At 38.9% G+C, this 23061-nt stretch overlaps 2 protein-coding genes across 2 annotated transcripts in view; one reads left to right on the top strand and one right to left on the bottom strand.

The window, feature by feature from the left end:
* Nucleotides 1-309: 309 nt before the first annotated feature.
* On the bottom strand, nucleotides 310-2604 carry LOC132559689 (E3 ubiquitin-protein ligase DCST1-like). Its single transcript, XM_060224307.1, has one exon. The coding sequence runs from the start codon at nucleotides 2602-2604 to the stop codon at nucleotides 310-312; it is 2295 nt and encodes a 764-aa protein (XP_060080290.1).
* Nucleotides 2605-4910: 2306 nt separating this feature from the next.
* LOC132559666 (uncharacterized) overlaps nucleotides 4911-23061 on the top strand; it is a 28463-nt gene continuing 10312 nt past the window's right edge. Inside the window, exon 1 of the mRNA XM_060224282.1 lies at nucleotides 4911-5891. Within this exon, the coding sequence (XP_060080265.1) occupies nucleotides 5728-5891 (164 nt within the window). The 5' untranslated portion in view covers nucleotides 4911-5727. The remainder of the gene's footprint in view (nucleotides 5892-23061) is intronic.

Consider the following 23061-nt stretch of genomic DNA (forward strand, 5'->3'; position numbering starts at 1 on the left):
TCATTGATGTTTTCGACGTGACGGGTCGGAGACCTAATTTTGTCTCGTTGGCAATGTTGGCCTACCAGTTCGCTAACTCTTTCCCGTATAAGTTCCAACATTTGTTATCGAAAACTTAGCTAAACGGGAAACGATCACCTGTCTCTTATTATTTATTACAAAATCTATACAGTGTTCACATATATAATGTTAGATACTCTCCAGACTGATACAACTGTCATAACACCAGACATAATTTGACATAGTAACGTTAAACTTGAGGTAAAGAGTACATCCTTTTTTCATGTAATCTTTTGTAGGGAACAATTGCTATTCGCTGTCAGAGTCAGTGGAAAGTCCGTCATCAGACAGGTCACTTAAATCGTCTGCACTGCCTGGATCACACGAGTAACAGCGCTTTCTGATGTCGCACCAACACGCAGAACAGTAGCCCACGTTACAGCCAGGTGTTAGACACCGCACGAAATCCCTTTTTTCTGGGTCTTCACAAATCAAGCATGACATTTTTGAGGAATCGAAGATTTTCAACCACCCACACAGCTGTGGAAATTCCAGTCGTAAACTACTGGTGAGGCTTGATTTAACTAGAAGGCGTTTCTTCTTAACTTGCCTACGAATATGGTGGCGCATGTGCCGCAGAAAGCCCCGTCGTTTCTTCAACATGTCGTTATATAGATAAAGGATCCGTTTTTTCTCCCTGCTGCGGTAAAATGTAGAAGCCACTAGTCGCCGAAGACGTAGACCATATGCTTCAAAGACAAAAAGACACCAGATGATACAGTATGTGCCAAAAATCAGCCATACATATTTTTGTTCCATTTTCACCGGTTGAGGTAAACATGCGAAATTGGTTGAAATATTGTCAATTTTACTTTTATGGTTGAAAGCATTGAGGAAAAGTCTGACGATCTCGGACATAAAACCTTTGCCGTTGATGTCAATGTCGATGATGTGTTCGCCCTGTTGGCGGTATTCAATGCGACTGTGACGTCTAATGATGTCGAGAACATTGTATAAAAGATCACTCGACATGATGATCACTGCCGAGATCAAACCCCGTATAATAAGCATGATTGTACCTTTTACGATCTTTTTTCTTTCAGCTTTCGTAAGTTTTGGACTTGTCAAAAATATACAGACGTCACTTTCTACCTTCTTTAACGGAAGCAAGATTGTTTTGCAAAGCTTCTGTCGTCGATCGTCAATGTGACGAAAGTAGGACGTGATGTAGATGTTATCATGTCGGATGTCCGTCAAGTAGGCCTTGTTGTACTTATATGCACTGATGAACACCAGTATGAAGGTGAAGGCCATCAGGCGCTGCAGCAATGACAAACCAAATTCCAACCAAATCTGTTTTTTCTCAAATTTGTGAAGTGTGCCTTTGCCGACCTCCTCCGCTGTGGTGACGTCCAAAGCTTCAGGGGTGCTGGCCACTTTGTACTGCAAATTGGCTTTAAAATCGTTATCCATGCTAGCAGACATGTCCTTTGCAGCTACGTATACCTCACCAAAGCCAGGACTTACCGCTTCTTTGGAATTACAGTCACTTCCGAGTGCTCCTGGAACCAGCCTCACAAGTTCACAGAATATGGTGAGTTTGAATGGCAGACACAATAGACCGCCTACTATTGGGATTTTGTTGAGACAGCGTCTTTCCATATTACGAAAGTTTTTTCGACACGTCATCACGCCTTTGTTCCATACATCTTGACAACGGTATACTAACTTCTTCCTGTAATCCGACTCAGCCCGCTTATATTTCTCGGAATCATCGCGTTTGTTTTTTTGTTCAACATCCTTCACCCTATTTCCTCGTGATTTACCAGAAACTTGATCAACGAATGCGGTGTTCCTTTTCATTTTTTCTTCTTCCGAATTATCATCCACCTCTTTCTTCATCGGCCCAAATGCGTCGTCGACTCTCTTCACAACTTTGTTGATTAGCATCCCTTCAGTCTGAAATTCTTCCATAACTCTTCCTATTGGTTTCATGGTCAAGTCCCAACGTGCCTTCGTGTGGTTTGCGAGTAATTCGGTTGTGCATCCGAGTGACCTTGCTACTTCGTGGCCATTTAAGATGATGGTATGGATAGGTCCCGTTATCAAATATATAACGGCAAACGTTGAAATGTATGACCTGCCCGTTTTTCCGAAGAATGTAGGGAGCAAAAGACAAGTGATGCATCTCACTTGAACCGAAAGTGCATACCCACTTGCCAATCCCAGAACGAAAACACCGCCAAGAAAATGGCGGGTACTCTCTTTCAGCCATGTGAAGTCAAGAACAAGATGGTATAGTATAATACCTAATGCAGCACCAAACGGAAATCCTAACACAGTTTTAGCTGCGTTGTATTTTTCAGGAGGAGCTCTAAAAAAGTCAGTGATATAAAACTTAATCTTTTCTGCCACACTTCGACAACAGTTACAACGTCTGCCATCTCTGTCATATCTACGTTGCAGAGTTTTGTTTTTAGATCGAGGAAGCAGGCTTTCTTCGTCAACATACCGATCATCGTCATCATCGTAGTCAAATTCAAGATTACTATGTGAATAATTCCGTTGGCGTTCTTTGCACTTTCGTAACGTGTTACTTTGCATAATGAGTAAACGCTATTTTCATGGAATACTAGACTGATTAAAATGGCGGCTGAAGTGACGTCACGGAAATTGACGTAACTACAACAAAGTTATCGATGACGTCATTACTTAAAGGTATGAAAATACAGCGATGCTGGACAGACAAATAGTCAGAGTGTAGGGAAACAAGCGATTAAAATAAAAGTTCATAGAAGTTACTTGTAAAGATAGTCGCTGTAATGAGGACGGGCGTTGAGAATGCTGGATTTCAAAGTTTCACCCATTTAACTATGTCGCGCTGACGGCGCTCCAGCCAGCGAATATGCGACAAAATCTAGGATTTTTTACAGATTTTTACGCCCACTATTATGGCCAGTGGACTGAGTTATGGTATACTGTTAACACAGTAATGAGGACGGGTATATATACATGTATATATTCCCCACTAGGAGTATACGAGTGTAGAAATCTGACATAGATTATTGTACCCGATACTGGTCACGGTACAAATTAGATATAGATCATTGTACCCGATACTGGTCACGGTACAAATTAGATATAGATCATTGTACCCGATACTGGTCACGGTACAAATTAGACATAGATCATTGTACCCGACTGGTCACGGTACAAATTAGACATAGATCATTGTACCCGATACTGGGCACGGTACAAAGTAGACGTAGATCACTGTACCCGATACTGGTCACGGTACAAATTAGACGCAGATTACTGTACCCGACTGGTCACGTTACAAATTAGACATAGATCATTGTACCCGATACTGGTCACGGTACAAATCAGACGTAGATCATTGTACCTGATACTGGTCACGGTACAAATTAGACATAGATCACTGTACTCGACTGGTCACGTTACAAATTAGACGTAGATCATTGTACCTGATACTGGTCACGGTACAAATTAGACGTAGATCATTGTACCTGATACTGGTCACGGTACAAATTAGATATAGATCATTGTACCCGATACTGGTCACGGTACAAAGTAGACGTAGATCGCTGTACCCGACTGGTCACGTTACAAATTAGACATAGATCACTGTACCTGATAATGGTCACGGTACAGATTAGACGTAGATCATTGTACCCGATACTGGTCACGGTACAAATTAGACGTAGATTCTGGTACCCGGTACTGGTCACGGTACAAATTAGACTAGATTAATGTACCCAGTGTTCAAGTGAGCTGTGAATACTTGAAGATAGATTAGGACTGGAAGATATTTTGATATAGTGATTAGGACTGGAAAGGAGTATTTTCGTGCAGTAATTAGGACCAGTTAGGGATATTTCGGTGGAGTGATTTGGATAAAGGGGGTATGGTGGTATCCTTCTGTGCGGTAATTAGGACGGGGGAGGGGGCTATTTTCGTGCAGTATTTAGGACGAGAAGAGAGGAATTTCGGTGAAGTAAATAAGGACTGAGGAGGACTATTTCGAATCAGTAATTAGGATGAAGAGGGTAATGCAGTTATTATGATGGACGATGATCTTTCGGTGTAGTAATGAGGACGGTGAGGAGGACCTTTCCTTGCTGTAATTAAGGCGAGGAAGGATTCCTTTTCCCCGCAGTAATTAGAATGAATAGAAAGATATTCCCGTGCAGTAATTAGGACGAGGATGATCCTTTCATGTGGTAATTAGGACGGACGGAGATCTCTCTGCGCTGTAATTAGGACAGGGAAGGGGAGAATTGCATCTCTCTGGTATCAAGATAATGGCCGTTGTCTCAAGATTGACAGCGACAGGAAAACCAGTTCCGTGAACTAATGTATTGGAATAAACCCCCAATATTCGCTGATAGACAGACAGCCGAACTAAAGGCTAGAAGCTGTGTTTATTTCATTACATAAAAAAAGTCCACTGTTTTGGTCCCAATGGTTCGAAAGCTTTATTTCCTCTGCAAACAAGCAACTTTCGCAAAGTATGAGTAAAAGATATACCATTTGGTTGTAGTGGGAAAGCTAGATATATACAAGTATAAATATACTATAAGTATAAAATTTGTCATTAAACAAATGAAAGTTTTTTTTTTATAACAGAAAATAAAAAAACAACACATTTTGTGGCATTGTAAACGATAACAATTTAAATGGTGAACATTGATGTTATCAGACTCGGTAGTCGTGTAGACAGAAGGAGGGGCGTATCTGTATGATGGGGTATCGTATTGCACTCCTCCATATGTTTCGTTGTGATCCCCCTCGCTTAGTCGGTGCGCGTTACTTTCCGGATTAGACCGAGATATCCGTGTTGACACCCGTCCTCCCCATACCCTGTGATCGTTCCTGCTTGTTATCGTAACGGGTGTTAGTTCAGTGCCGGTGAGTAAATGACTTCTTGAACTATCGAGAAAATGGCAATGCCATGGCTATGTATACTTAGAGGAGTTGGTCTCGAGACCACGTGTCTTCGTAAACAAACAAAGGAACTGGGGCAGAAACTCAGCTGATAGGGCAAGACATTTCACGTCCAGTGCGCGTTCACATCATGTGACTCATTCACTAATTAGTGAGCAGTTTTCCCTACCACTTATCACCAATATTTTGTCTTTGAAAAGCCTAATAAACAACTGCTGATAGTTAAAGCAGTGCTTGCTACTGGTGTTGGCCTTTATTTATGGCTGAAGTGGGGAGCACGCCATCGGAAAGCCAAGTAAAGTGCCTGGAGCTTTATTTCGTTTTTGTGTAAAGTTTTAATACTTGTGTCGTTGAGGTCACGGAACCCTGTCTGGTAAGGAGTTATTGAACAGTCCTGAATGTTGTCAGTCCAGCAGCTGTAGCCAGGAAGGAGCGCGCTATTCAAACGAGTTAGTGTTGTCGTTGGAGAGGCCGATCCGCTTTGAGAAGTCATTGTTTGACTCTGTGTATAATGTCAGAAATATAATTTACATGTTAAAAGTTCAGGTTGAGTTGTTAATGTGGCTATTTGTCTACTGTGGATATATGGCCTTTACCAAGGAAACCTAGAGTTAGTCATGTGACGTCTGTCGATACTGCTGCAGCTGATCTAGCGATAGTGATGGAGACTACACATTTACATTAAGAGTCTAAACGAAATCAGCGGTAGTGTGGACGACTAACGTTAACTTTTAAGGGAGAACTACGTTAAACAAGAAGAAAATGTCGCTAAATTGTACAGCGGCGTTGCTTCCGCACCAGAAAAAGAAACCGACTATGGCTGTACAGCCCCGACAGAAGAAATCCTTGACCAATGGAGTGGACCCTGCGATCGTAACTACGTACTCCTACACCTTCATGGAAAACAACAACCGCAGACCGTCCAGGTAAGTACACCACATACTGACCAACGTACATATAGGTAGATTAAATGGAAACTCTAGAGATGTGATAGAGTTTTTAAATGTGATATAATATTATCAATCATTTTCATTATATCTCTGGAGCAAACATATTTTCGGATAAACTGTTCTGTATAATAAAATAATCAAAATGGTGTAAAACAGTATCAAGGGGTGTATCAGGAGTGTCACGGTGTTGTGACTTGTGCCAAAAAGTATCGCGGATAAATGAATGTCGGACTAGTGAGTGTAACGGAGTAGAGGGTATCCGAACTAGTAAGTGTCATGGAATGGAAATTGTCCGGACCAGTGAGTGCAACGGAATAGAGGGTATCCAAACTAATAAGTGTCATGTAACAGTAAGTGCCCAGAGAGTGAAAGTAACGGAGTAGAGGGTATCCGAACTAGTAAGTGTCATGGAATGGAAATTGTCCGGACCAGTGAGTGCAACGGAGTAGAGGGTATCCGAACTAAAAAGTGGCATGGAATAGATATTGTCCAGACCTGTGAGTATAACAGAATAGAGGGTATCCGGAGTAATAATTGTCATGTAACAGTAAGTGCCCAGAGAGTGAAAGTAACGGAGTAGAGGGTATCCGAACTAGTAAGTGTGATGTCGAGTCCTGAAATAGTATGTGTCCGGACCAGTAAGGACAACGGAGTTGTGAGTTACCTGACGGTCCCGACAATTGAGTGTTCGGACAAATGTAGATATCTCTAGGCAACGAAGAATAAAGGATAAATATGTTACACGTCCACTTCTGTCAAATAATATTGACTTACACCAGTCACTTATTCCTAGACAAATTTTGCTGAGTTCAACATTTTCTTTTTAATTTTCTTAATTTCTTAAATTGCTGAAATTTAAACACGTCAGAAATTGAAATATCTAATCTAAAGCCTATTTCTTCACCAGACGACTAATAACGACGCCACATTTCACCGGAGACAAAGAACGGCATTAGCTGCTCTCGTAATCCTTTTATACTAATCCAAATTAATCGACGTCTTGGTGACAATAATTAAATCTTCCATTGTAGAAAAAATGTGTCATCACAGAGTTACTCATCCCTCTTGTCCCGTACCCCCTACTTAGTTACGTCATCGATCTTGGGGTACGTCGACACAAAAAAGAATGGCGAAATCCTTTTTTCATCAATGCGGTAAATGTTCTCAAATTTTGATGATGGCAGGAAGGAACATAGTGGGTTGTCCCCGATCCATTTTTTCCCTTTAATTTAATGACATCACTGAAACAAAGAGATTCGTTTCTTTATCATGGTATGATTTGGAATAATCTCTCTATGCCAGACTTGTGTGTTTTTTTCTGATTGTCATTTTGTATTCTTATTTATTTATACTTTATAGCTTTAGCTTGTGATATTCGCTGCTCCGCAATACGACAAAACAAAGCATATACAAGAGAGGACATTGCTAGTCAAGTTTCAATTAGATTTAATTTAAAGTATGCCCATAGAATCAGGTAATGTTGTCGTAATAAGGTTCATGTTAGTGTCATCGACAGAAATATTAACCATCAACTGTTCGGATATTTAGCTGTGTTTTTGGCCCATGGTACTCGGAAAACCTGGACGAGGCAAAACTATTAAACGAAAGGATTTTAAAATGAAGTCTCCACTTGCCGATCAACATTTACCGTGAATGGTGCTTTACGGGACAGCTGCCTTGTTTTGTAAAGCCGACCGTTCTGATAATGACAGTCCGATCTACGGTCTGTACCCTGTTTATCAGAGCGGGCGTTGTCTAAATTATCTCGGCTATAATGATTACGAGTCTCCTGGCCAGATGGTGCGACCAAATTACGAACGGCAATTAAATAATGGCAAAATTATATCTTCTGTGCGTAGAAATAGTAGACGAATGAAATGAAATAAGTGACACGCTCTCTGAAGGATCTGCGTTTTTGTAATAAGGGCATTTTAATGAAGGCTGTGTCGAAGCCAGTTTACGATCCACATTTACCCTAATGAACTTCGCATACAACAGCACTAGGTGATTACAACTCCAGATAACACGAAACTTCTTCAATGAAGATTTTTTTGCCCTCGACATTCCCATCCCAATACTGTACATCTTAAATGCAATTGAAATATAGATAAAATGTTCCTGTGGAATCTGGAAAAGCCATCGCCCCTCTATGTTAATTTTGCAGACGAGAAACCCTTTTGGCAACTACATCCTGTCGGCGGGCCATCTGGGGCCCCATCACTAGCATTTTAAGGTCTATTTGCCTGCACGGGCCAATGCACTAGATTACTTAGGAGGATGCGTGTGCAGAAACGATTTCTCTTCGATGTAATTTACCAAACTTTCTACGGTATCTCTTATCGCCCAACACCAATTGCAGATCCACAGCCATTATGGCCGAGTTTCACGGTTACTTTGCTACTAGGAAGAATGTTACCCTACGCCCCCTGGTCTCCACTGCAATCATTCACACATAAATACAACTGCCCTGATGTGAGAAATGACAACAATTAGGATTTATCCGTTCACGCAATAAATATAGTTCAGTCATGACGTTTTACTCCTGTCACGCACGCGCCACACTTCTGTATTGTTCCATTCTTTAATGAAGTTATTCAGTGATCTTAAATTTCTTTCACGGCAATAAACCTGCCAGGGAACCCAAACTTTCCGTGCTCCCTAACATGCGCGCGGATCCTTATGTTGCTTTACGCCTCTGTAGATCTATCGACCTCTCGGATAAAGTTCGTCCTGGTTATTTCGGTACATGTCACGGTTGATTGATTCGATTGGCCTATTTTCCGTTCAAAACAAATTTTTCCACCAAGAGCAAGCAGAAAGCGATCTTGCTATTGTAGTAGCTGTTCAGGTTTAGTTTTGCTTTCATTTTGCTTGCAAGTTAAATGTCATCCGAGTGTTACCGGTGGACATTTGAGTCCCATACTCAGTGTTGGCATCTTGAGGATTTATGATACGAATGTTACGACACAAACTAAAATAGAGCTTATTTATTAATCTAGTACGTGACATTAATCTTAAAAGAAAACTTTACCTTAAAACTTTCTTTAAAATAAAACAGCATTGTCCTAACTAGTTTGTGAAATCACGGGCTATATCCCTGGCATCTCACGCAACCCCACACATACTACAGCACCTCCTAAACCCCATTACAACAGCAGTTCCTCAACATCTCCCCATATAAGAATATTTTTTGACAACATCCTTTCTACACCAGTCCCCTCTTTTGGTATTTCTAAAGCCCTTTACACCGTCCCTCCCTATTGCTACACCTCAGTAATGTGGTCCTCAGGTATCTTTTGTATCAGTGATCCGTAGCTTTTTACCGCGTATCGTACATTCTCAGCCTCCGCATCATGCTCGGGTCTCTGTCTTGTTATCTCCCTTTGTTAACAGGATGATTAACGAGGCATTAATAAGCTACCGTAAACAAAACAGGTGCTCGCGACGAGAGATGACGCTTTATGTAGTAGCTGGTGAGAACATACAGCATAATCATGTGTATCGGTGCTGTTTTGTTCTCGTCCTTACTCGAAACTGAGTAAAAATTGGGATGATAGAAACAATTATATGTATGTATATATATAAACAAACACACCTATAGGAACATAAAAAACGTTGTTTTTTTCGCGATATCATACGCCTTTGCATCTCTGAATTAAAAAAAATCTAACTCACACTGCTGTTTATCCCTAAAGCAGGGATTGTTAAATATGATCCTGTATCGCACCGCTCATATCAGTTTTACGAGAGTTACAACACACTGAGACACTTTTATTACTCTCCTCATTGAAAAAGACTTATACTCTTGATAGGAAAAGTGTATTTTTTGTATACGTGTATGTTTAATATATGTATTTCAATGCTATGGCCTGTGACAAGCGTATGTCGTTGTAACACGGAACTTAGGAGAAACTATTTTACCTTTAGAGTTGTAGACACTTGGAATAATCTTCCCGTTTATATTGTTAATGCAAATTCAGTCAGACACTTTGAACAACTTTTGGATGAACACTTTCAAGATATGATTTATGATTATTGATAACTATGATATGCGTTAACTTTTAAAAGCCATTGATGTAATATGTATATTTATCACTGTATTTCAGATATGAATATAAAGGCTTAAAGCCTGCGTCCATAAATCTGTCATTAAATGTCATTAAATGTGTTCTGTTCCGACATCAAACATTACGCTGGACTAACCATATCCGTGATTTTCACATGTGTTATTTTTAAACAATACTCTGTGCAAACTACACCCTCATTGAAATCCTGTGTTTTTGTACATGCCTCTGATATTTATGACACAAGATACGTGTGGATTTTGAGAACGTGAGAGAGCTGACACAAAAATACATTTAGAGGTAAATTAAACCAGTTCCCCACTTGTGCCCCTCGAAGTAACAGGAAGATCATGCGTCACTTACAGATCGTGCGTTTTGGAAGGCTATTTGTCCGAACATTGTCTATCAGGACAACGAATTCTGGTATGAGGCAGAACACGTTACTGGGTACTGGACATTATTGTAACCTAGCCTATATAATATATTTTGTAGTTACACATGTGTACTGGGTAATCAGTACCTATCTAACAGTTACACCTGTGTACTGGGTAATCAGTACCTATCTAACAGTTACACCTGTGTACAGGATAATCAGTACCTAACAGTTACACCTGTGTACAGGATAATCAGTACCTAACAGTTACACCTCTGTACTGGGTAATCAGTACCTATCTAACAGTTACACCTGTGTACTGGGTAATCAGTACCTATCTAACAGTTACACCTGTGTACTGGGTAATCAGTATTACTGTGACCTATCTAACAGTTACACATGTGTACAGGATAATCAGTACCTATCTACCAGTTACACCTGTGTACTGGGTAATCAGTACCTATCTAACAGTTACACCTGTGTACTGGGTAATCAGTACCTATCTAACAGTTACACCTGTGTACTGGGTAATCAGTACCTATCTAACAGTTACACCTGTGTACTGGGTAATCAGTACCTATCTAACAGTTACACCTGTGTACTGGGTAATCAGTATTACTGTGACCTATCTAACAGTTACACCTGTGTACTGGGTAATCAGTACCTATCTAACAGTTACACCTGTGTACTGGGTAATCAGTACCTATCTAACAGTTACACCTGTGTACTGGGTAATCAGTACCTATCTAACAGTTACACCTGTGTACTGGGTAATCAGTACCTATCTAACAGTTACACCTGTGTACTGGGTAATCAGTACCTATCTAACAGTTACACCTGTGTACTGGGTAATCAGTACCTATCTAACAGTTACACCTGTGTACTGGGTAATCAGTACCTATCTAACAGTTACACCTGTGTACTGTGTAATCAGTACCTATCTAACAGTTACACCTGTGTACTGGGTAATCAGTACCTATCTAACAGTTACACCTGTGTACTGGGTAATCAGTACCTATCTAACAGTTACACCTGTGTACTGGGTAATCAGTACCTATCTAACAGTTACACCTGTGTACTGGGTAATCAGTACCTATCTAACAGTTACACCTGTGTACTGGGTAATCAGTACCTATCTAACAGTTACACCTGTGTACTGGGTAATCAGTACCTATCTAACAGTTACACCTGTGTACTGGGTAATCAGTACCTATCTAACAGTTACACCTGTGTACTGGGTAATCAGTACCTATCTAACAGTTACACCTGTGTACTGGGTAATCAGCACCTATCTAACAGTTACACCTGTGTACTGGGTAATCAGCACCTATCTAACAGTTACACCTGTGTACTGGGTAATCAGTACCTATCTAACAGTTACACCTGTGTACTGGGTAATCAGTACCTATCTAACAGTTACACCTGTGTACTGGGTAATCAGTATTACTGTGACCTATCTAACAGTTACACTGTGTACTGGGTAATCAGTAATCAGTTACACCTGTGTACTGGGTAATCAGTATTACTGTGACCTATCTAACAGTTACACGTGTGTACTGGGTAATCAGTACCTATCTAATAGTTACACCTGTGTACTGGGTAATCAGTATTACTGTGACCTATCTAACAGTTACACCTGTGTACTGGGTAATCAGTACCTATCTAACAGTTACACCTCTGTACTGGGTAATCAGTACCTATCTAACAGTTACACCTGTGTACTGGGTAATCAGTACCTATCTAATAGTTACACCTGTGTACTGGGTAATCAGTATTACTGTGACCTATCTAACAGTTACACCTGTGTACTGGGTAATCAGTACCTATCTCAAAGTTACACCTGTGTACTGGGTAATCAGTACCTATCTAACAGTTACACCTGTGTACTGGGTAATCAGTACCTATCTAACAGTTACACCTCTGTACTGGGTAATCAGTACCTATCTAACAGTTACACCTGTGTACTGTGTAATCAGTACCTATCTAACAGTTACACCTGTGTACTGTGTAATCAGTACCTATCTAACAGTTACACCTGTGTACTGGGTAATCAGTACCTATCTAACAGTTACACCTGTGTACTGGGTAATCAGTACCTATCTAACAGTTACACCTGTGTACTGGGTAATCAGTACCTATCTAACAGTTACACCTGTGTACTGGGTAATCAGTATTACTGTGACCTATCTAACAGTTACACCTGTGTACTGGTAATCAGTACCTATCTCACAGTTACACCTGTGTACTGGGTAATCAGTATTACTGTGACCTATCTAACAGTTACACCTGTGTACTGGTAATCAGTACCTATCTAACAGTTACACCAGTACCTATCTAACAGTTACACCTGTGTACAGTTACTATCTAACAGTTACACCTGTGTACTGGGTAATCAGTACCTATCTAACAGTTACACCTGTGTACTGGGTAATCAGTACCTATCTAACAGTTACACCTGTGTACTGGGTAATCAGTACCTATCTAACAGTTACACCTGTGTACAGGGTAATCAGTACCTATCTAACAGTTACACCTGTGTACTGGGTAATCAGTACCTATCTAACAGTTACACCTGTGTACTGGGTAATCAGTACCTATCTAACAGTTACACCTGTGTACTGTGTAATCAGTACCTATCTAACAGTTACACCTGTGTACTGGGTAATCAGTACCTATCTAACAGTTACACCTGTGTACTGGGTAATCAGTACCTATCTAACAGTTACACCTGTGTACTGGGTAATCAGTACCTATCTAACAGTTACACCTGTGTACTGGGTAATCAGTACCTATCTAACAGTTACACCTGTGTACTGGGTAATCAGTACCTATCTAACAGTTACACCTGTGTACTGGGTAATCAGTTACTATCTAACAGTTACACCTGTGTACTGGGTAATCAGTACCTATCTAACAGTTACACCTGTGTACTGGGTAATCAGTACCTATCTAACAGTTACACCTGTGTACTGGGTAATCAGTACCTATCTAACAGTTACACCTGTGTACTGTGTAATCAGTACCTATCTAACAGTTACACCTGTGTACTGGGTAATCAGTACCTATCTAACAGTTACACCTGTGTACTGGGTAATCAGTACCTATCTAACAGTTACACCTGTGTACTGTGTAATCAGTACATATCTAACAGTTACACCTGTGTACTGGGTAATCAGTACCTATCTAACAGTTACACCTGTGTACTGGGTAATCAGTTACTATCTAACAGTTACACCTGTGTACTGGGTAATCAGTTACTATCTAACAGTTACACCTGTGTACTGGGTAATCAGTACCTATCTAACAGTTACACCTGTGTACTGTGTAATCAGTACCTATCTAACAGTTACACCTGTGTACTGGGTAATCAGTACCTATCTAACAGTTACACCTGTGTACTGTGTAATCAGTACCTATCTCAAAGTTACACCTGTGTACTGGGTAATCAGTACCTATCTAACAGTTACACCTGTGTACTGTGTAATCAGTACCTATCTCAAAGTTACACCTGTGTACACCTGTGTACTGGGTAATCAGTACCTATCTAACAGTTACACCTGTGTACTGGGTAATCAGTACCTATCTAACAGTTACACCTGTGTACTGGGTAATCAGTTACCTATCTAACAGTTACACCTGTGTACTGTGTAATCAGTACCTATCTCAAAGTTACACCTGTGTACTGGGTAATCAGTACCTATCTAACAGTTACACCTGTGTACTGGGTAATCAGTACCTATCTCACAGTTACACCTGTGTACTGGGTAATTAGTATTACTGTGACCTTTCTAACAGTTACACCTGTGTACTGTGTAATCAGTACCTATCTAACAGTTACACCTGTGTACTGGGTAATCAGTACCTATCTAACAGTTACACCTGTGTACTGGGTAATCAGTACCTATCTAACAGTTACACCTGTGTACTGGGTAATCAGTACCTATCTAACAGTTACACCTGTGTACTGGGTAATCAGTACCTATCTAACAGTTACACCTGTGTACTGGGTAATCAGTACCTATCTAACAGTTACACCTGTGTACTGGGTAATCAGTACCTATCTAACAGTTACACCTGTGTACTGGGTAATCAGTACCTATCTAACAGTTACACCTGTGTACTGGGTAATCAGTACTTATCTAACAGTTACACCTGTGTACTGGGTAATTAGTATTACTGTGACCTTTCTAACAGTTACACCTGTGTACTGTGTAATCAGTACCTATCTAACAGTTACACCTGTGTACTGGGTAATCAGTACCTATCTAACAGTTACACCTGTGTACTGGGTAATCAGTACCTATCTAACAGTTACACCTGTGTACTGGGTAATCAGTACCTATCTAACAGTTACACCTGTGTACTGGGTAATCAGTACCTATCTAACAGTTACACCTGTGTACTGGGTAATCAGTACCTATCTAACAGTTACACCTGTGTACTGGGTAATCAGTACCTATCAAACAGTTACACCTGTGTACTGGGTAATCAGTACCTATCTAACAGTTACACCTGTGTACTGGGTAATCAGTACCTATCTAACAGTTACACCTGTGTACTGGGTAATCAGTACCTATCTAACAGTTACACCTGTGTACTGGGTAATCAGTACCTATCTAACAGTTACACCTGTGTACTAAGTACTAGAAATAAGAACCGTGTTCCTATTATAATTTAATTTTTGCCTTTGCACTTGTAAAATATACTGTACCAATATACCATATGTATGTACAGTATTTCTGTAGTGAAACTAGTGTTTTGAGTGTTTTTGACTCATCACTATTATCAACATGACAGTGGTATAATTAATAGGGTGTTTAGCTAGATACTATTATTGATGTTGAGTATTAATACCACGATATAGATAATATCTGTTTGAAATATGTTTGTATTTTTTACATTTGTTAATAAAGTTTTAAAGTTTGTGGATTCCAAAAGAACTGGTTACCCCATAAAAATAAATAGCTGCTTATGTAACAACAGGTGACACATAGTGATGTCAGTTTCATTATTAACTCTCGAGATCAAATAGTTGAAAGTCCCCAGTTCACCTGTCCTCAAAGTTAACGTTATACACCCACATATTCTACCTGTTTGTTAGTAGACACGTAGATTGAGGCTATATTTAGAATCAATTCCTACATAAAGGTAATATTATATATATATATATATATCATTATCCTTAAAATTTTACACACAGGACGAACACTTTAACAAGGTGTCCTCACGATAAGTGACTTTAATCTTTAGTGGCCTGTACGTGTGTTCTGTTGATTGACCGGTAAGTGGACATGCAGGTACTGTTGTATTTCCAGAGTTTGATCACAGGTGTACTGTTGGAGACTTGCCTGTGGAAAGTTTGTAGATGGTGTAAACAAAACTTGGTACCCTTTGTCTACTGTAAGTTATATTGTTACACAGAATTGTATTTATTTTGACTATCCTAAAGTTAAATATATGCACAGGTATGTCAGGTATGCATAGAAAGACAGCTGGGCACTTGTCCTTTTGACTGTCATGGAATACATGTACAGGTAAGTTAACTGTGAACTCCTATCATACTTCAACATTTTACTTGTATATCCAAAATGGGCATAAATCTAATGCATATTTAATTGATAGATCATCATACAGGTGTGAAGTTCACAGGTGTTTTTATTGAGGCTGCAGTTTATGACCGTTAATGTTCCACTAGGCAGACTTGTAGTCAACAACTCCTGTAAACAGTGATGGTGGGAGGAGTTGAAGGTCCATTACGGACTCTTTGGAGCTGGTTCTGGATTAATGTACAACATAACTGTCATGTATAGAAGCATTTTAATAAGATTCAGATTCAGGATATATCATAATCTGTGAGTAAAACCTCTTCTTTCAGTAGTTACTTGAGTATAACTGGCAGTATGTGTCATGTCTTTTATAACATTAAAAATGGTTACTCATAACCTGGTTAATTAGATGCAAAACTTTTATGTTAATTATCAGGATTAACATTGGGGAGTGAACCAACCTGCAGAGCAATGTCTCTCAGAAAGGCAGGAGTAGGACTGTTTTGCATGTCAACTCATGTTGACGGTGAAAAAATTAATGAAATAATTTTGAAACAGAGTGCACCATCACTGCTTCTGACAAAAATATATCTCTTACTGTAACAATAACTCCCAAAAGTGTGGCAAAGTGTGTTCTAGTTGTGACAAAATCTCAATGATGGTGTGACCATGTCTACTTCAGGTGTGATCATACCAAGCCTTAGTATGGCTATTTTTGGTTTGTTGGTTGAAAGGTTTTCCATCTTTATGACTCCTACCATATTTACTTTTGGTACAAGTATGCCTACTCAAGTGTGACAATGCCTTCTCAAGGTGTGACAGTGTATATCCTAGGTGTTACAGTGCCTATCCTAGTGACAATGACCAATCAAGGTTTGACAATGTCTGCTCAAGGTGTGACCATGCCAACCCTACATGTGACAATGCCCAATCAAGGTTTGACAATGTCTGCTCAAGGTGTGACCATGCCTACCCAACAGTGACAATGCCCAATCAAGGTTTGACAATGTCTGCTCAAGGTGTGACCATGCCTACCCTACAGTGACAATGCCCAATCAAGGTTTAACATTGCCTACAAGCCTAGGCAAGACAATACCTACTCGTGGTGTGACAATGCCTACCCTACATGTGACAATGCCTATGTTAGTATGACAATGCCTGCTCAAGGTGTGAAATACATAGGCATAGTTTGACAATGCTAGCTAAATGTGTGACAATACTTACCCTTGATGTGACCCTTGTCTCCCCACAGCATGCCAATCTTCATCCAAGGTGTGACTATGCCTATTGAATGTGTGACTCCATCTGTTCTACATCTATTCTAGATATGACACTGTCTATTTTACATGTGACTCCATCTATTCTAGATGTGACACTGTCTATTTTACATGTGCCTCCATCTGTTCTACATCTATTCTAGATGTGACACTGTCTATTTTACATGTGACTCCATCTATTCTACATCTATTCTAGATGTAACACTGTCTATTTTACATGTGACTCCATCTATTCTAGATGTGACACTGTCTATTTTACATATGACTCCATCTATTCTAGATGTGATACTGTCTATTTTAGATGTGACACTGTCTATTTTACATGTGACTCCATCTATTCTAGATGTGACAGTGTCTGTTCTCGATGTGACTGTCTGTTTTAGGTCAGACTATGGCAATTTTAGGTGTGACTATGCCTATTCTGCGGTGTTATGATGTATATTCTGTATGTGACAATGTCTGTTCTAGATGTGACTTTGTCTGTTTTAGATGTGACTATGGCAATTTTAGGTGTGACTATGCCTATTCTGCGGTGTGATGATATATGTTCTATGTGTGTCAATGTCTGTTCCAGATGTGACTTTGCCTACCTTGCATGTGATGATGTTTACTGATCTTGTTCAGCCGTTTATGACTGATTACAAATTTTTCTTAGGGAATTTTTTGAAGAAAATGTTTGAGATTTGTTATACCCTGTCTGATTATTTATCTCTTCTTTTTTTTTTGTTAATTTAATTTTTCATTAATTTTTTTGTATGATAACTTTAGAGATGGAAATGTCAGCAATAACTTGTGAGGCTGTACTCTTTGCTGAATGGTTTGTTGTTCAGTTTTGGTGTATAAATCCTTTATGTACATCTGAGGTTTTTTAAACACAGAAATACTTTTGCTGTAATCACCTGATTCACATGAAATATCACATACATGATCAGACCCTGCTGACCTTTATAAATGAGATTATATATCATAATGTGTAATGGTCCCATGACTTGTTTTTCATCTATTTTTATGGTGTATATAATGGAGAGTCTATTTTGCTGTTAAAGGGAAAAAAACTTTAAAACATCTCTTAATATATAAACATTAAGTAAATATTTGTTGCCGTATAAACATTGAAGTAGCATTTCTGATGTATTGATATCTGCACCAGTGAACATTACAGGATTTTGATTGACTGAATCAGCATCATTTCTACATTAAGAAAGCTTTCATAGACACATTACATTTCATATGTAGTGTCTCTACAGGATAATATGTACTGCCCCTATAGTGTCCCTATATGTAGTGTCCCTTTAGTGTCCCTATATGTAGTGTTCCTATATGTAGATATGAAGTGTCCCTATATATAGTGTCTCTATATGAAGATATATCATGTCTCAATATGTAGTGTCCCTATAGTGTCCCTATATGTAGATATTTAGTGTCAGTATATGTAGATATTAATTGTCAGTATATGTAGTGTCAGTATATGTAGATATTAATTGTCAGTATATGTAGATATGTAGTGTCAGCATATGTAGATATTAAGTGTCAGTATATGTAGATATTAATTGCCAGTATATGTAGTGTCAGTATATTTAGATATTAAGTGTCAGTATATGTAGATATTAATTGTCAGTATATGTAGTGTCAGTATATGTAGATATTTATTGTCAGTATATGTAGATATGTAGTGTCAGTATATGTAGATATTAATTGTCAGCATAGGTAGATATTAATTGTCAGTATATGTAAATATTAAGTGTCAGTATATGTAGATATTTATTGTCAGTATATGTAGATATGTAGTGTCAGTATATGTAGATATTAATTGTCAGTATATGTAGTGTCAGTATATGTAGATATGTAGTGTCAGTATATGTAGATATTAATTGTCAGTATATGTAGTGTCAGTATATGTAGATATTAATTGTCAGTATATGTAGATATTTAGTGTCAGTATATGTAGATATTGAGTATCAGTATATGTAGATATTAAGTGTCAGTATATGTAGATATTAAGTGTCAGTATATGTAGATATTAAGTGTCAGTATATGTAGATATTTAGTGTCAGTATAAGTAGATATTAAGTGTCAGTATATGTATTGTCCCTGTATGTAGATGTATAGTGTCAGTATATGTTGATTTATAGTGACCCTATGTGTTGATATGTAGTATCCTTATAAGTAAATATGTAGTGTAGTATCCACATATGTAATGCCCCTATATGTGGATGTGTAGTGTCCACATATGCAATGTCCCTATATGTGGATGTGTAGTGTCCACATATGTAATGTCCCTATATGTGGATGTGTAGTGTCCACATATGTAATGTCCCTATATGTGGATGTGTAGTGTCCACATATGTAATGTCCCTATATGTGGATGTGTAGTGTCCACATATGCAATGTCCCTATATGTGGATGTGTAGTGTCCACATATGCAATGTCCCTATATGTGGATGTGTAGTGTCCACATATGTACATACATTATGCGTCACTATATAAATAGCCTGCTGCTATCTGCTGTAGGTTTTTTGTCATATGCAGGGTATGCACATCTGAGTACAGTGGATTTAAGTTTGTGTCAAGATGTGGTTATATTTCCTAGTGTATAGAGCATTGATCTGCATCATTCCTACAGTGTACATGTGTGTCGCATTAACAACGCTGACATACACTAGGCTCTGTCAGGCCTTAGTTCTGTCTCACCCATAAAGAACAACAGGTCACGATTTGTTGCTGATGCTGAACTGATGTCGACTTGGTAAGTCTGTTAACATTTGTAAATTATGAGATACAACCCGAAAATTCACCCATGGGAGGGAATGACTGCTTCTGTGAGTGAGGTATGCAGGCTGGTACATGGCCCCCACGTTATCATGGATTTGATACTGGTACTAGATTTCTGTGCTGTTCTGATAAGCTGTAGAGTTGTGTTTTGCAAGGGATAATGGATCACCTGTATAAATATTTATGATTACAAAAATGGACATTGTGAAAACTGTTGCAAGTGTACTGAGAGACTTATTGTATCAACATGTAACTGTGATCCCAGAAGTCTGGTAATCATCTGTGACTTATTATCCTGGAGGTTTGGAAATTATTCAAGAATGTCTGTTGAACATATTACTGAACACCCCCTCTTTTTGTCTCTTGTATTAGTTTTAAGTGTGTTGCTATCACTGGAGTTTTGTAGAATCTTTATAATTGGGTCTCTATTTGAACCTTGACATGGTACCTGTGTATACCAGGCCTGTCAAGTGCGAGTTTCTGTCTGACCTACATTTACATTCTATAAATACACATACATAATTCCTCTTTTAAATTGTGTTTACATCTTTTGAAGATAAAAACAACAACCAGTATGTTCCTGTCAAATTTCTTTCAGGGCAACTTAATGCTAAGTTTACTGAAGATAAAATGCTGTTTTTCTATCTGTACATAGTACCTATATTGATGTGGCCTAGTTTAGGTGTAAAAGTGTTAATATTTTTTTTATCTCATCCACACAGTACATTTATATTTCAGTTTTCTATCTGGCTTCCGCTACCATATTTACTCATGTAAATGAACCACAGAAAGAGTACAATATTTCTTGGTGTGAATATTTCACCGTGGGGATACTGTATTTCTTGGTGTGAATATTTCACCGTGGGGATACTGTATTTCTTGGTGTGAATATTTCACAGTGGGGATACTGTATTTCTTGGTGTGAATATTTCACAGTGGGGATACTGTATTTCTTGGTGTGAATATTTCACCGTGGGGATACTGTATTTCTTGGTGTGAATATTTCACAGTGGGGTGTATTTCTTGGTGTGAATATATTTCTTGGTGTGAATATTTCACAGTGGGGATACTGTATTTCTTGGTGTGAATATTTCACAGCGGGGATACTGTATTTCTTGGTGTGAATATTTCACTGTGGGGATACTGTATTTCTTGGTGTGAATATTTCACCGTGGGGATACTGTATTTCTAGGTGTGAATATTTCACCGTGGGGATACTGTATTTCTTGGTGTGAATATTTCACAGTGAGGATACTGTATTTCTTGGTGTGAATATTTCACCGTGGGGATGCTGTATTTCTTGGTGTGAATATTTCACCGTGGGGATGCTGTATTTCTTGGTGTGAATATTTCACCGTGGGGATACTGTATTTCTTGGTGTGAATATTTCACCGTGGGGATACTGTATTTCTTGGTGTGAATATTTCACAGTGGGGATACTGTATTTCTTGGTGTGAATATTTCACCGTGGGGATACTGTATTTCTTGGTGTGAATATTTCACCATGGGGATACTGTATTTCTTGGTGTGAATATTTCACAGTGGGGATACTGTATTTCTTGGTGTGAATATTTCACCATGGGGATACTGTATTTCTAGGTGTGAATATTTCACCGTGGTAATACCGTATTTCTCGTTATAAAAATTTTATCACTAAGGAAGTCACCATATTTCTCCTTGTAAATGTTTCACAGAATGTGCATAGTACTCTTCAGAGAAAATCTTTTAGTGTAGAAGTAACCATATTTCTCCGTGATGATATTTCACAAAAGGATAGTTTCTGTGTTTACTTCAGAGAAAATCAATGAACTGAATACATACATCATTTGAGTGAGAATATAGAGTGTTTTCAGCATAAAAACAGAGTAAAACACATTACTGTCGAATGCCAAGATAGGAAAAATTAAAACAAATTCCTGTCCAGTGCCGAGACAGATCTGAGTAAAACACATTCCTGTTGAGTGCTGAGACAGAACAGAGAAAAACATATTCCTGTCCGGTGGGGAGACAGATCTGAGTAAAACACATTCCTGTCGAGTGCCGAGACAGAACAGAGTAAAACACATTCCTGTCGAGTGCTGAGACAGAACAGAGTAAAACACATTCCTGTCGAGTGCCGAGAGAGAACAGAGTAAAACACATTCCTGTGCTTGTCTTTTGAATATGTAAGAAGAGTTATATAAATTGTTGTATTATCACAAGGCCCTGTGTGCTGTTTCTTTATCTCGGCTATAGACGTAGAGACCTGTGTGCTGTATTTCTTTATCTCGGCTATAGACATAGAGACCTGTGTGCTGTGTTACTCTATCTCAGCTATAGACACAGAGACCTGTGTGCTCTGTTTTTTTATCTCGGCTATAGACACAGAGACCTATGTTATATATTACTTTATTTCAGCTGTAGTCACAGAGACCTGTGTGCTGTATTTCTTTATCTCGGCTATAGACATAGAGACCTGTGTGCTGTGTTACTCTATCTCAGCTATAGACACAGAGACCTGTGTGCTGTGTTTTTTTATCTCGGCTATAGACACAGAGACCTATGTTATATATTACTTTATTTCGGCTGTAGTCACAGAGACCTGTGTACTTTGTTTCTTTATCTCGGCTATAGACACAGAGACCTGTGTACTGTGTTTCTTTATCTTGGCTGTAGACACAAGGACCTGTGTGCTGTATTTCTTTATCCTGGCTATAGACACAGAGACCTTTGTTATATATTACTTTATTTCGGCTGTAGTCACAGAGACCTGTGTACTGTGTTACTGTATCTCAGCTATAGGCACAAGGACCTGTGTGCTGTTTCTTTATCTTGGCTATAGACACAGAGACCTGTGTACTGTGTTTCTTTATCTTGGCTGTAGACACAGAGACCTGTGTGCTGTGTTACTGTATTTCAGCTATAGGCACAAGGACCTGTGTGCTGTTTCTTTATCTTGGCTATAAACACAGAGAACTGTGTACTGTGTTTCTTTATCTTGGCTATAGACACAGAGACCTATGTTATATATTACTTTATTTCGGCTGTAGTCACAGAGACCTGTGTACTGTGTTACTGTATCTCAGCTATAGGCACCGGACCTGTGTGCTGTTTCTTTATCTCGGCTAGAGACAC

Source organism: Ylistrum balloti, unplaced genomic scaffold (assembly GCF_031769215.1).
Source record: "Ylistrum balloti isolate Yb309-2 unplaced genomic scaffold, AGI_CSIRO_Ybal_v1 Utg370948, whole genome shotgun sequence".
NCBI lineage: Eukaryota > Metazoa > Mollusca > Bivalvia > Pectinida > Pectinidae > Ylistrum > Ylistrum balloti.

Coding starts and splice junctions, on each gene's coding strand:
- LOC132559689 (XM_060224307.1), bottom strand. CDS start 2,604: ATGCAAAGTAACACGTTACGAAAGTGCAAAGAACGCCAACGGAATTAT.